Source organism: Lineus longissimus, chromosome 11 (assembly GCF_910592395.1).
Source record: "Lineus longissimus chromosome 11, tnLinLong1.2, whole genome shotgun sequence".
Lineage (NCBI taxonomy): Eukaryota > Metazoa > Nemertea > Pilidiophora > Heteronemertea > Lineidae > Lineus > Lineus longissimus.
In genome coordinates this window covers 17,239,103-17,253,410 of record NC_088318.1, presented here as the reverse complement: position 1 = coordinate 17,253,410, position 14,308 = coordinate 17,239,103, and the positions used below count along the sequence as shown (strand labels likewise).

At 41.2% G+C, this 14,308-nt stretch overlaps 2 protein-coding genes across 17 annotated transcripts in view; one reads left to right on the top strand and one right to left on the bottom strand.

Annotated features, from left to right (window-relative positions):
• LOC135495809 (FH1/FH2 domain-containing protein 3-like) overlaps positions 1-6,512 on the top strand; it is a 59,002-nt gene extending 52,490 nt beyond the window's left edge. For 13 of the 15 annotated variants that reach the window (XM_064784767.1, XM_064784754.1, XM_064784751.1 and 10 more), the window contains 4 exons: positions 506-532; positions 2,370-2,408; positions 3,464-3,646; positions 3,895-6,512. In XM_064784767.1, coding sequence (XP_064640837.1) covers positions 506-532; positions 2,370-2,408; positions 3,464-3,646; positions 3,895-3,971 — 326 coding nt within the window. In that variant the 3' untranslated portion in view covers positions 3,972-6,512. The remainder of the gene's footprint in view (positions 1-505; positions 533-2,369; positions 2,409-3,463; positions 3,647-3,894) is intronic. The other 2 variants (XM_064784753.1, XM_064784758.1) reach the window with 2 other exon arrangements.
• A 3,146-nt stretch (positions 6,513-9,658) lies between these two features.
• LOC135495706 (uncharacterized) overlaps positions 9,659-14,308 on the bottom strand; it is a 61,737-nt gene continuing 57,087 nt past the window's right edge. The window contains exons 8-13 of one of the 2 annotated variants that reach the window (XM_064784566.1): positions 13,994-14,149; positions 13,649-13,735; positions 13,241-13,354; positions 12,852-12,986; positions 12,215-12,492; positions 9,659-11,535 (exon numbers count right to left, since the gene is read on the bottom strand). In XM_064784566.1, the coding sequence (XP_064640636.1) occupies positions 11,470-11,535; positions 12,215-12,492; positions 12,852-12,986; positions 13,241-13,354; positions 13,649-13,735; positions 13,994-14,149 (836 nt within the window). In that variant the 3' untranslated portion in view covers positions 9,659-11,469. The remainder of the gene's footprint in view (positions 11,536-12,214; positions 12,493-12,851; positions 12,987-13,240; positions 13,355-13,648; positions 13,736-13,993; positions 14,150-14,308) is intronic. The other variant, XM_064784567.1, reaches the window with a different exon arrangement.

Below are 14,308 nucleotides of genomic sequence, written 5' to 3'. Positions count from 1 at the left end.
GTGGACAAGGCCTTATTGATCAGTGGCATGGTATACTATAGTACTCTATGGCTAATGATGATGTCCTTGACTGAATTCTGAATTGCATCACAAATATCTCACAATGCATTTGTCACTCTTGGCTGAAGAACATATACTCAGCCATCTTACAGGCCTTCTGACATGTTAATTAAAAAGCGTGACAGAAATGCTTTATGTTTCGTGTCAAGACTTGCCCATCCCTATGGGTGGTTTCTTCTAGTTGGGTGTTTTCAATCAATCAATCAATCAGTCTACCTATCAATGAATGAAAAAACTAACCAACAAGCCAGTCAGTCAATCAATCAATCAGTCAATTAGACAATCAATCAATGAAACAATCAATCAGTCCATCACATCAATCATTCAGTTAGACAATCAAGCAATCAAGCAATCTACCAACTAATCTGTCTGAATGAAACCACATCCGTGCTGCTCTGCATGTCACCATACTCATCCCCACGCCTTTACTAAATCTTTCTTCCAGAGCCGAGGTCCCAGGTTGGATTTTCAGGTAACGTTTACGTTGTCACGGCCTGCTTGATGCCTAACATGCTTGTGTGGGGAAATACATGACTGGTTCTCAAACTGGTAACTGGCTCTTCTTCTTTGATCGCTCTGGGGCGACAATGTGTTTCACTGCTGTTGCCATGGTGCCTTTTAGACTAGAGACCGTCAGTGGCCAATCAGGTTTGTTGTGGCTGGCCAGGTTGGACATGGGTTTCTCAAGGGACGATTTTCATAAACTTAGGTTAATGTTCACTACTCATACTACAGTGATTTTATGTAGCTTTTCATGGCAAGCTTTTAGGTGAAATAGAGTTGAGCTATGGCTCCAGTCAATGCAACAGGGGAGGCATTGGGACTTGCAGTTTCTAGACTTACAGAGTTAAGTTGCTGTTTGGTTCTGTAAGCAATCTCTGTGAGCAAGGAACACCCTGGTGTCTTCAGAAGGTAATGATATGAGAGTACGTATAGTAGCCAGTGATAGCTCTCGGAAGAATAGTTTGACTTGCACAGCTTTTAGAAGCACACTGAAACAGGGTTTGCTAAACAGTGACTCAGAGCTTCATTGACCTGTCTTCTTAATGAACTTGTCTTGGGGAGGTTCACGGCTTACTTTGATTTTGAAGTTAAAGGAAAACAACTGGGCTTTTAGTTGTAGTATTGCTTTTCAGGTGTGATTGATGGCGTCACTTGTTGGCCAGTTTGGGAACCAGTCATTCATGATCAATTACATGTTTAACACTTTTCATGTCATGTTGTCTTCTGATCTTATGTCATTTACTGTTATGATATCATCATATGCATGCTCTGTATACTATTGGAGAAAGGTCGATGAAATCTACCGAAATGGTTGAGGCCAAGAAAAGGGTGATGACGGACAAGGGCTCAACACCAGCAATTCGTATTCTTAAATTACGTGCCATTGCGTTATGCAGTGGCATGGAAATTAACTCTCTAGACTCTGGTGAAACAGTCTGTCTCCTCAAGATTCTCACAGAACTTAAAATGTCTCCTATTCATTCGGCCTTCATGTAACACTATTACCCTCATTGCCATGAAACTGTCAGTGGGTAGAGTCAGTCCATCAGAAACTTACAGAAAGTCACATTTTACATTACGCATTAGGAATGGCAGGTAATGACAGTGTTTGTTGAGTTAATCTATTAGAAAAATATGCATTGTGAAGATTTTTGGTTTCTTATGATGTAGTTGACTCGACTCTTTACTTTTTGACATCCTGAAAGGTGGCAGCAGTTACCTATCAAATGTAATACTGTATTGGACATGTAGTGCCACCTCTTGGTTACAAAGTCCCGCACTGAGTCAGCCAGGGACCAATCTGTTGATATGTTTTTGTGTGAGAGGGCATTTGTTGCCCTGAAGCTTTGACAATACACCCTTTTTGAAAAAAAGAAATTCGACCGTCGGAGTCATTATTGAAAATCATTTTGTAGTTGATTTGTAATGTAGTGAATGCAACTACTTCAGTTTGTGTTTATAATTAACATGTATAAGTATTTGTTATTGTTGTGACCAGATTGTATTGGTATTTCAATGTCCTGTCTAACATGGTGTGAGGTCATTTGTTTTAACACAAAAAGTGATGATAATTGAATGTTGTGGGTTGGTATCATATGCAACAGGTAGCAGAGTAGGATTGGTATAAGCACTGCAGTTTGAATAGAAATCTAGGAAATGCATGACTGGTCAACAGCATGAAAAGTAAGGTAGCCTAGAGCTAGGTTGATAATAAAATCATGTTTTTCTAGGGACATCATCACGGTGTGAGATTTTGAATGTTTTTATCTTAAAGAACTGCAAAACACAATTTTTTTTGTTTAAAGGAAGCTTCTTAAGGAATGTAGGACGATATTCACAACCTTGTAAGTCTGTGGAAAGAAGTTCTGTCCTTATATTCTGCACATGTCAATGTAACACTCCTTTTCAGCTTCAAGACTTGACACCTTTATATCGAAACTTGTACTTTGTACAATATCATGTGGTCTTGTTTCTAAGCTTTGGCGACATTAGTTTCATAGTTTGATGCAGGGTGGTTGTCCTGGGAGTAGAAGAAGGGAAAACAGTTTTGGGGCAAAAAGTGTACTTTTTGCAAGATGCATCCAAAACATGAAATTGATGTTGCTCTGTCTTCAGCCTGTATCATAAATGAATATGTCGGTGTACTAAATCTTTCCAATTCAAATCTTTTTGCTTCTCCAGAACCAAAATGAAATTCCTACTTCTCATGCACTTGCACAATCTCGCTTCTCTTTAAAATTGCTGTTGAATCTATTTGCGAGCGTCCCTCCCAAAGTTGATGAATTAAGTTGTACGAAAGTGCCGACGGAGGCTAAATGATTTCCACGTCCTGTTCATCAGCTCTTGGTTGGGTGGCTTAAAAATCTTTACAGATTTTGAATTCTGCATTATATTCTTGAGTCTTTACATCTGCCACATACTGTCGCGCCATTGTGTGTTCAATGACAGGTATTGCAAACAGTCAAGGACTATTGCTCTTGCCGACGAAAAACGAACACCTTGCGAGCTTTTATACTGCCTTCTGCTGGTGGTTGCCGATATGTCTTGGAAGCAGCCCCCTTCTTCTGATCTTTCACTGGGCATGAAAGGGGGAGACTGGCTTCCTTAGCTCTGGTAGGCAACCGGTCAAAGATAAGGAAAACTCTGCTGTGAAACCAGTGCAGTAAATGCCTGTAGAAGTTCACAATATTTAAAAAGGGACATTTCCACTGACTCCAAAGAATCATCATCTCTTTGAAGCTTTATATCATTTGTAACAAGATGTCATTTGATCTCTTGTATCTAGGGCTACATGTACCTGTGTTGTTCCTTGTATTAGTTTATCCCTCTGTAAACAATTGTAGACAATTTTCTGTAACGTTTGACCATGTATTTAAGCCTCATCTCCATATCATTCCAGATTCCGGTATAAGAAGTCGGCCATCTTTTGGTCGCTCGTCCCAGTCTAGTCAGGTGACCGACTCCGAGGTCTACGATACTGGCGATGATGAGATATTGGAGGCGTGCGTGAAGACTGCCACGGCACCGACACACAGGACGCCACGAGAGAGAAAGCGTGCGAGGAATACGCAGAGGAAGTCTTGTGAGTTATGGCGATTTTCGAACGCTTGGGGGTTTCCTTAATCCTTGATTGCCCAAAATCCTCCTCGAATAGTGCCTCTAGTTTCATGTACGTTCACGTACCTCTCATGTTGATTGGCCTGAGGCTCATAAGATGGAAACTACAGTCAAAAGTCCAATCTCAATCAGCAGCATCCTACCAAGTTAGTCCCAACGAGCTTTTGTTGTCATAGTCTGACAAGATGATTCAATTATATTTCCTTTTTCTAGTGCGACGGACGCTGAAAGGTGGCCTGAACGAGGATGAGGAGAAAGTGATAACAGAACATGTGCACTCACACGTCTGAACAAGCATTCCGATTGGATGACGTCAGGATTCAAAAAGTCGCCGATAGGCTCTGCAGAGGATCTCAAGTTCATAACACGAGCTGTGAGAAGTTCTCGTGTTTAACTGACTGTGATTGGTCAAAAATGGCAGAGGTAGGAGCCTTTGGATGTGGTGACTGTCGGGGAGGCTGATGTGATGGAAAGGTTTAGAGATGTCCTAACTTAGAGGCTACCTCTCACTTTATCAAAATGAACAATTAAGGATTAAGGATTTCTCCACAAGGTGCAAGAATGACGGAAAGTTTTCACATTGGTGAAAATTTGATTAGATTTACCGCAATGAGTTGGCGCCAGAACCTTCTGTAGCATAGAAAAGTCTTTTTCTTTGACAAAAATACTTGCTGGTCTGTCTAGTTTGTACAGAATAGCACTTTTAAAAAGTCCTGCTACGTGTATTTGAAAATTTGAATAATGGCAGAAAAGACTGGTGATTTGCATTTATGGTTTACACGGTAGAATTTTGTTCATGATAAGTAGCTAGTGTTTATGGTGCTATCTGAAATGCATTGTCTTTTTGCACTTTTCTTTTTCCTACTATGGATCAGTCTCCTCGATAGTCGTTCTGAAATTGTAATTTCTGCATCCAGTGCTTTGAGATATTTATTGGACTTATGAAGTGTCTAGTTCCGAGAGGCAGACACTTCACTCCTGTAAATGAATGTGTCACGATGTATATATACTCTTTACAAATTGTATGTAAATCAGTATGAACAAGTGGAACTTTTGTATAGACTATCTGATGTTTACGGTCTTGTAACACAATACAAGCAAAACTCTTGTATAAGTTCACTATACAAGCCAGTTTCTTGTTTGGTTATACCATACAAGCTAAACTCTTGCATGGGGTAGCATATGCTCTTTACGGGTGTAATGCTTTATTGTATAAGTCAGATTCTTGTATGATCTAAATTATACTTTTCACAGGACTACAAGTTCTTCTGCGTGTATGTGATAATTTCAAGTCAAATTCTTGTATAGGTTAGAGTATGATATCTACCAATCAATGTCATGTTTAAAACTGTACAAAGTCTTGTATGGGCCGTGAACTATTCAAGCCGATTCATTGTATGAGACCATACAAGCAACTCTCTTGTATAGGCAACGATCTCTTCATTGCTTCATATTTATAGCACTAGTAAACTTTTTATACTTGTCGGTATCCTATTTCAAATCTTTATGCATGTACAGATGTAGGATCCAGCTTTATTGACAAAATGTGTTTTCATACTGAATGATAGTTTTTATTTGTATGTATGGACTGTCACTAGAACTTGAAAGTGTTTCAATCTCTTGCATAATCCAAGCCCAAAAGAATTGTGTATAAGCTCAATGCAATCCTTTAAGAACCTGTATTCAATCTGTTCTGGTGAGTTTTTTAACTTGTCAAAACAGGAATTTAAACCCACGGTTTCTTGGAACATGAAGCAAACACTTGATACTGATCTGTTTGACTGCACTTTGTAAATACTTCACTGCATAATTTTCTAACCAACACTTTAGTTTAAAACGGCACAACCTTGTGATATATGTAATTAGCATGGGAACTAATTTCTACTTAATTTATGCACGCACACCCTTCATCAGAGTGAGCAAGTCCATGTAAGGAATATTTATTGAATTTGGACTTAACATTTGGACAACGTTGGATTGTAATTGAAGGGGTGTTATACATAGAGCTTGTCAATGCATTGATGAATTCTCAAATATTGAAAATTTTGAATCTCACAACTAATTGCCAGTCAACTTTATCGGCTTCTTTATCATGATGCTCTTGATTAGAAATAGACCCATGTCCTAATCCTTTTCACCCAAAATAAAATGCTCCAACCTTTGAAGAACTGCCAAATACTGACTCAAAACTGATGTTCAAATTGACTCAATTGTGGTTCGTGATGGCATCAAATGGAATATGTTTTTCGGCATACAAACATTTGCCAAAAACCTGTACATTTATATAGCTAGATCAATGTAAATGTGTACATATATACCCTTCTTCTATTCAACTTAAAATTTTCAAACAGTTTAATTTGAAAATAGTGTATTATACTTCCTCTTCTTAGTTGACTGGTTCGTTTGGTGTAGGTTTTCTACCCATGTATTGAACGGAATTATTTTGTTGTCTATCATGTTAACCTAAAAAAGGGTGATTTCATTGATGAGTAGCCCAGGTAGGCCTACTGACATTGACATGTTTTTGACTAGGACAAAGCTAAGAAACTTTTGTACGAAGCATGAAGTACACATTAAGAGTGATTTTGCCTGGGGCGACACCCACTTGTTTAGTTGTGGAAAACTTCTACTTTAACAATGCTGTCTAAGTTGTGTAAGTGGTTGCTTATATAGGCCTTACTGGTCTTTACTAAGACGTTGTATATCATGCCAAGAACACAATTTAGTTATGTTTTCATATTTATTTGATTGGCTCCACACCATTGCTTTGTTAAGGTCCCATCTCATAATGTTATCGGTCCAAAAAGATTAATAAAGCATTGGATTATAGAAATGAATCTCATCTTCTACATTCACTTCTGACTTGGCACGTCTTGGCTGTCCATGGACAATTGGGTTGAGCTAAATGGCCAATCCTTGGAAAGTCACAACCATGTCCCATCTATGGACAGAGTAGACCTATAGCCTATCCCATGTCACCATCTTGGGACAAAGTACAGCTAGTCCTTGGAGAGTCACAACCAAGCCAATTTTTGGACAGTCACAACCATGTCCCTTTCTCTGGACAAATTATACCTATAGCCAATCTTTTAAGAGTCACAATCATGCACCCATCTTTGAACAGAATAGGCCAATAGCCAATCCTTGGAGAGTCACAACCATGTCCCTGTCTCTGGACGAGTAGACCTAGAGCTGATCCTCGGAAGATAACAACCATGTCTCCGTCCCTAGACAGATAAGACCTCTAGCATATCCTTGAAGAGTCACGACCATGTCCTTATCTCTGGACAGTGTAGACCTGTAACCAATCTTTGGAGAGTCACAATCATGTGTCCGTCTCTAGGAAATCGAGTTTCATGGACTATCCGTGGAGATCGTCAATCATGGCACTGTCCATAGCCTAGGTTGAACTATTAATGGCCAATCTATGGTGGTTCACAACCGTGTCCCCGTCTTTGGACAGAGTAGACCTTCAGCGAATCCTTGGAGAGTCACAACCATGTCCCCGGCTCTGGGGAGCCGAGCTACATAGCCAGTCCATGAAGAGCGACAACCATGTAGACCTAAGCCAACCTATAGAGATCACAGTCCTCTCTACTCTGCCCAGTGACGAGGACAAAGCTGTGACTCTCCAAGGATTGACCATAAGTTCTGCTCTGTCAAGAGACGGGAACAAAGTTGCAACTCTTCATGGTTGTGGTTCTCTGCGGATTGTCTCAATGCCTACTCTGTCGAACGACAGGGACATAGTTGTGACTCGCCAAGGGATGTAGTTCTACCTTTTCAATGGACTGGGACATGGATGCCGATCTTCATGGACTGGCTGTGTAGCTCGGCTCGCCAATGACGAGGACATGGTTGTGACTCTCAAAGGATCGCTACATGTCTACTCTGTCCAGAGAGTGGGACTTGGCTCTGACCCTTCAAGGATGTGCGCGAGTCTTCTCTGTCTTCTTCAGGAGACAGGGACATGTTTGTGATGCTCTATCTATTGGCTTAACTTCTACTCCAGTGACTCTCGAAGTATCAGACCGACACATGGCTGCGAACCACCACAATTTGGCTACAGGTCTACTCTGTTCAGAGACGGGGACATGGTTGTGTCTCTCCAAGGCTTGGCATTTAGCCCTCCCTGTCCATGGACAGTGACATGGTTGCCGATCTCTACGGATTGGCTATGTAACTCGGCTCACCAGAGACGGGGACGTGGTTGCGACTTTCCAAGGATTGGCCATGTTCTGCTCTGTTCAGTGACGGGAACGTAGTTGCGACTCTCATTGGAGAGGCTACAGGAATACTCTGTCCAGAGATATAGACATGGTTGTGACTCTTCAAAGATTGGCCACAGGTGTACTCTGTTCAAAGACGGGGCAGTGGTTGTGACTTTCCAAGGTTTGGCCATATAGCTCTACCTGTCCATGGACTGTGGCATGGTTTTTGATCTCACTGAATCGGCTATGTAGCTGGACTCTCCAGAGACGGGGACGATGTTGTGAATCACCGTAGATTGGCTACTAGTCGACTCCGTCCTGAGATGGGGCCGTGATTTTGACCCTCCAAGGATTGGCTATAGTTCTGCATCAAGAATATGCTCTAGGTCTACTCGTCAAGCGATGAGTACACGGTTGTGTCTCTCCAATGATAGGATGCAGGTCTACTCTGTCCAAAGACAGGGACATGGCTGTGATTCTTCATAAATAGACCATAGGTCTGCTCTGTTCAGAGACGGGGACGTTCTTGTGACTCTCTAATGATTTGCCACAGAGCTCCACCTTGCCTATCGACAGTGACATGGTTGTCGATATCCATTATGTCCAGAGATTGGGATGTAGCTCTGTTCCCTAGGGATATATTACATGTCTACTCTGTCCAGAGATTGGGACAAAGCTTTGCTCTTCAGGGATTAGCCATGGTTCAGATCTCTCCAGAGACGGGTGTGATTCCCTAAGGATTGGCCATATAGATCTACCTTGTCCATGGACAGTGACGTGGTTGTCGTCTCCATAGATTGGCTATGTAGCTCTGATCCCCAATAACGGGGACTCTCCAAAGATTGGCTAGGTCTACTCTGTCCAGAAAGTGGCATGGCTGTGAATCTTCAAGGGTATGCTATGGGCCTTCTCTGACCAGATGTGGGGACGTGGCTGTGAACTACCATAGACTGGCTACAAGTTTTCTATGTTCAGAGACGGAGACATCGTTGTGACTCTCCAATGATTGGCCTTATAGATCTACCTTGTCCATTGACAGTGACATGGTTGTCAATCTCCATGGGAAGGCTATATAGCTCGGCTCTCCAGTGACAGGGACATGGGTTTGACTCTTCAGGGATTGGCTACAGGCCTATTCTGTTTAGACAGAGGAACATGGTTGTGACTCTCCAAGATTTGGCCATAGACCACTACCTTGTCCATGGACAGTGACATGGTTCTTGATCTCCATGTATGGGCTATGCACCTTGAATCTCCAATGATGGGAATATGGTTGTGACTCTCTATGGATTGGCTACAGGTCTCCTCTGTCTTGAGAGTCGGACCTGGCTGTGACTTGTCCAAGAATGTCTTCTAGGTTTTTTTTGTCTAGGGATTGAGACGTGGTTGTGACTCTCCAAGGATTGGCTACAGGTCTACTCTGTCCAGAGATAAGGTCATGACTGCGAGTCTACGGGGATAAGACCTAGCTCTTCGCTGTCCAGAGGGTGGGACATGGCCATGTCACTTCAAGCTTCTGTCAAGAAATGGGGATGATGTTGAAAGTCCCGAAGGATTGGCTAAAGGTCTACTCATCCAGTGATTAGGACATGGTTGTGACCCTCAAAGGATGAGCCATAGATTTTCTCTGTTCAGAGAAACAGACATGGTTATGTTTCTCCCAAGACAGGCTACATGTATACAAAATGCTATAGGTGTACTCTGTCCAAAGACAGGGACATAAATGTAAGACAAATACAACAACATTCATATTTTGAAACGTTTTATTAAAATGAGAGGACAGGACATTTGTTGACATTGGTAGAAAAGAAGTAGTCAGATAGGAGTCAATCTGAAGGTAAAGCATCCATGCTGTACATGCAAAAGGGTTCACTTACATGTATATACATTGTGACAAGGGACTTTCTCAAAGTTCATCCTTGGGCAGCGCCTTATTTGTTTTTAAGACAATTGGACTGCCTTGTCGTGGAGGTGTTACATTTCCAGTACAGATATTTTACCATGGAGTGGCTGTATCTGAAGCTGTTTGAAGACACACAGAGCGTGACTTGCCGTAGCTACACATATACATAGGTACTGGTCAGAAATGCTCAGGCTGAACAAGCACAAATTGAGCAGTTCATCTCTTTTCTACTTAGAGGTTAACCGAAGTTAAAGTGTGAAGCCGAATGATAACCTTGTTGATATCAGACTATATCTCTCCAATCATTTATAAAACTCCCTCTCTGGATATCCAAGTTGCCAAAAGCAACTGCAAAAATCAAATCCACATATTTTGATGATCAGCTATCTTCTTTTACAAACACAGAACACTTTCTACATTGTCATACACTTACATGCACATGTAAACATTCTAGATACTCTAATATCTAGTTTACGAGATAAAATAGAGGGGTGCAGATCTTTTTGGCCCATATTTACAGGTTAGATAACATGTTTTTGCTCCCTTAAAGAAATGCCAGTCAATTTCCTATCAGAATGTCGTAAGCTTGATTTTAGAATATCGTCAGGCAAAAAATACATTTTCACTTGAATAATTTACAGTTTACTGAATACAAAAGTGGTTACATGTTGTAGAAATGCCATCTTATATACATAGAATCATTAAACTTAATAAAACAATGGAAAAACCTTAAAACTTGTAAAAGAAATCATATCTTTCTGTTGATACTCCATTTTAGTCCAGCAGTCAGGTATGAACACAATCTTAAGTCACGACAACCATATATTTATCTCGTCCACAAATTGGCACACCAATTGGCAAATGCATACTTTTCATATCCTGCAATCAGTCAACAATTAGTTAAAGCTTTACATAACAAGCACTCCATTCTTACTTTAGGCCTGTCTCCACATAATCATGTCACATTGCGTATCTCGCTTTTATCAGGCCTTTATTCATGGCAAGTGCAGAGTAAAATAGCTGAAATATTGTGCTATATGCCCGGCTTGATTTGCTCCTGTCGAGACAGGCCTTTTCTTACATGCAACTCAGATACAACTTTTACAAATTCTTTTCAAAGCTTTGTGCAGCGATGCTCTACAAAAGATGATACAATGTTACCCCCGCCCATTTTACCCTGTTCATGAATAGAAATATATACCATGTAGGAAAATATCTGAAAGATATGCTAGAGAGATGACCTACAATATTCCGAGTACAAAATCTGTCTAGGTTTTGCTCATTTTGTCAGCCGGACATAAAGTGGATCTGATTAACCGCCACTGTGACCCCACAATTATCAAATATTGTTGGTGAGATGGCATTACGAGGGCAAAAAAGTTCCACATGAATGCCAACTCTTTGGAAATGACTTCTTCATTTTAAATATTATTTATTACATGTGAAAAGTGACATTGTTACAAGTGATGATTGTGAACTCAGTGTAAACCTGACCAAATTGTGTCAGGTCTTGTGAGGCGCCTTCACTGAGACACCCCCACATCTGTACAAAGTGCCATAATAAAGTCATCATCATCATCATCCTTATCATAATCTTTGAGAATTTTTTACAAAAGCCAGGCAGAACATGTTACAATATATGCACATTACAACATATTATGTACATCAGGAACTTCAGGCATCCGGCATGTCCGTGTAAGGAGGAGGCGGGGAGGGCGATTGCGGCAATTCACTAAAACTCTGAAAGAGCAAAATGAAATGATAAAGTAATACCAGTTGGCAATATACAAATATCTTTGATGTCCTTAACCGAAAGGTTTTGCACAAAATTTTGTCCTTCCAAGTAAAGAGCTTGCGATGGACTTTACTCCTTGGCTGTGGAATGAGACAACACCAAGATTTCTTGCGCCGGGTACCAATGCCGGGCAAGTGAAATACCACACTCAGGTGGACAGGCCCTACTCCCAGGCTGTAGATAGAATCACTGGCCAATAGCATTCCGCGAAGTTACTATTTATAGCTCACAAGATCATTTGCATAAGATATTGATGACGTTTTAGTCACGTGACAGTCGGACATCGACACTTATTTCTACGCATTTGAGCTTATTTCAAAGTCAATATCTTTGACCCTGCATTGTTTTTAGCATGAATGATACCATAGAGTCAGAGAGAGAAATATTCAGAACAATTATGTAGTATTTCCAACACTCGGACATGTGCCAGATTGAATCTAACTGCCCTAGTTAGAAAGCCTGAATCCATTACGAAACCGCATGTTTGTCCGACATTGCCTGTAATTCAGCGATGGGGAAATAGAGGGCAGCAGCTGCAGTGACGTCATCTTCGTGGAATGCTATTACCACACACAAGAAGTGCCCAAGACACAGCTAACTTTATCAAAAATTTATCATACTTACAATTGTGCTATTAATCCTATTATTTAGTATATTTAAATTTTCATAAGAGGCAGGCTTTATAACGTTGGTGGTACTGGCGACGGCTTCGTTATACGATGGTGGCTGAGGCGGATATCCGTCCGTCACCTCCGGACATATCGTGATGATGTTATTGCTATTCTCAATGAGCGGCGCCACCGTAGGGTGAACCTCGGCGGTAGGAGGGAATGTGTTGAGCTGCGTCTGTTCGTCTGGCTGGGCCTCTGGTTGCTCTTGGTCTGGTGATTCTCGCCGACACCCTGAAGAGACGAATTAACCCCTTAGAGACGGAATCCCATATCAACCACTATTATAATTATAGTTCCCATTATCTGGTTTAGGCTGGGGCAGCAACAAGTTCAGCATAATCACTTTCAAACGTACCAAAATGTTTATATTTCATGGAATTCCATTTTGATGCAACTGGGAAGTACAGATACAGTTTTTTTTCAATTGTTGAATAGCTGTGGTCGACACAAAAGTTAAATCCAGTCATTCTAGCTTTCTGTGCACTGAGGTCTTTCCTGCACTGGTCACTGGTCACCCAGTAGCAGAGAATGTATGCCGAGATATGAACCAGTACTGACTTGGAACGAACGCTCGAGAAAACAACACTTACCTTTAGTAAAACAATTCTTTGGATTTTTAAGACAAACAACGATGGTGATGACGGTGAAGACAATGATAGAGACGACAGCTGTGACGATAACCGCCGTCCGCATTTGCTGGTAATAACTCTCTCCGTAGACATTCGCTGAAAATAGATAAGTTGGGTGTAAAAATGTTTTAAATATGCCAAATGTTCCTCTTTAAGTAACAGAGGAAAAACATCAAGGCCCAACCGGGGATTGAACCCTGGACCTCTCGCTTATAAGGCCATCACTCGACCAACTGAGCTAAAGGGAATTTCCCTCTAGCCAGGGCTAGTAGGAATGATGTCACCACTACATTTACGCCAATTCTATTTCCTTGGCTTGCTATGAGACGCGCCATCTGTCGCTAACTTACCCAAGCAGTAAAGCTCATCAGAACCGTCCCCGCAGTCGTCGGACCCATCGCACTCAAGGTCACCGGAGACGCACTGTTCATTGTGACATCGGAAATCGTCCTCGTTCTCACATTCTGGAAGAAATCATACAAGGGAAATTTGACGAGCCGAATCATCTTGACTTCACTCATTTTGCACCATCTGAGAAAAGCATCTGGGTCTCAGCAAACTTTCTTGGGCGATATCAGCAGGCAGATATACCTGAGCAGTGGAAGAAAACTTCCCTAGCACGTGAACAATGATAGACTGCCCTTGTATGATGATTCCTCCTGTAAGTTACACGCTCCATCGGGATATTGGATTGGGCTATTGGGGTACGCCTTGGGATGCATGAGGGAAGTTGGAAGGGGGCTGACCTGACCACTTACCATCACTGCAGGATTCCTCCAGTAAGATACATTTCCCATCTGGGCATGTCTTCATCACTGTGGGACATGTCGTGTAGAGATCGCGTGCTGAAAACAGACAAATCGCTGATTAATTTACTTATATTTAAACAATCTTTAATGATATAATGGAAAAAATAGTGACATAACATGACAAATAAGGATAACACTGGATATCACACACACTGATGACCAAATGAAGTCGCTGCTCACAATCAACAAGTCAAAAACTATCAAACTACTGTAATTTTTTATATTCAGCTATTTCGATCTACATATCTAGAGAAGTTCTACAAATCAACAAAATAAATAGATCTGATATCTTACATGTATAATTACCTTTACACAAGCCGTTAACGAGCTTTTCGTCCTGGCCGTCCCCGCAGTGATCGTGAGAATCACAGACTAACTCATCGTATATACACCGGTGGGTCTTCATACAGAAATATTTATGGTCCCGCATCGACTTGACAGCACATCCGTCTGAAAAATTGAAATATGTTGGGAACCGAAGGAAAGAGTTGGGATAACAAGCTGGCTGAGTTGCTTGGTTGCATACGTAATTGTTAAAATAATAATGTACAAATAGTAAGGTCTGGTTGATCTCATTGCCTCAAACCTGGTTGATCTTACTGCCGCAAA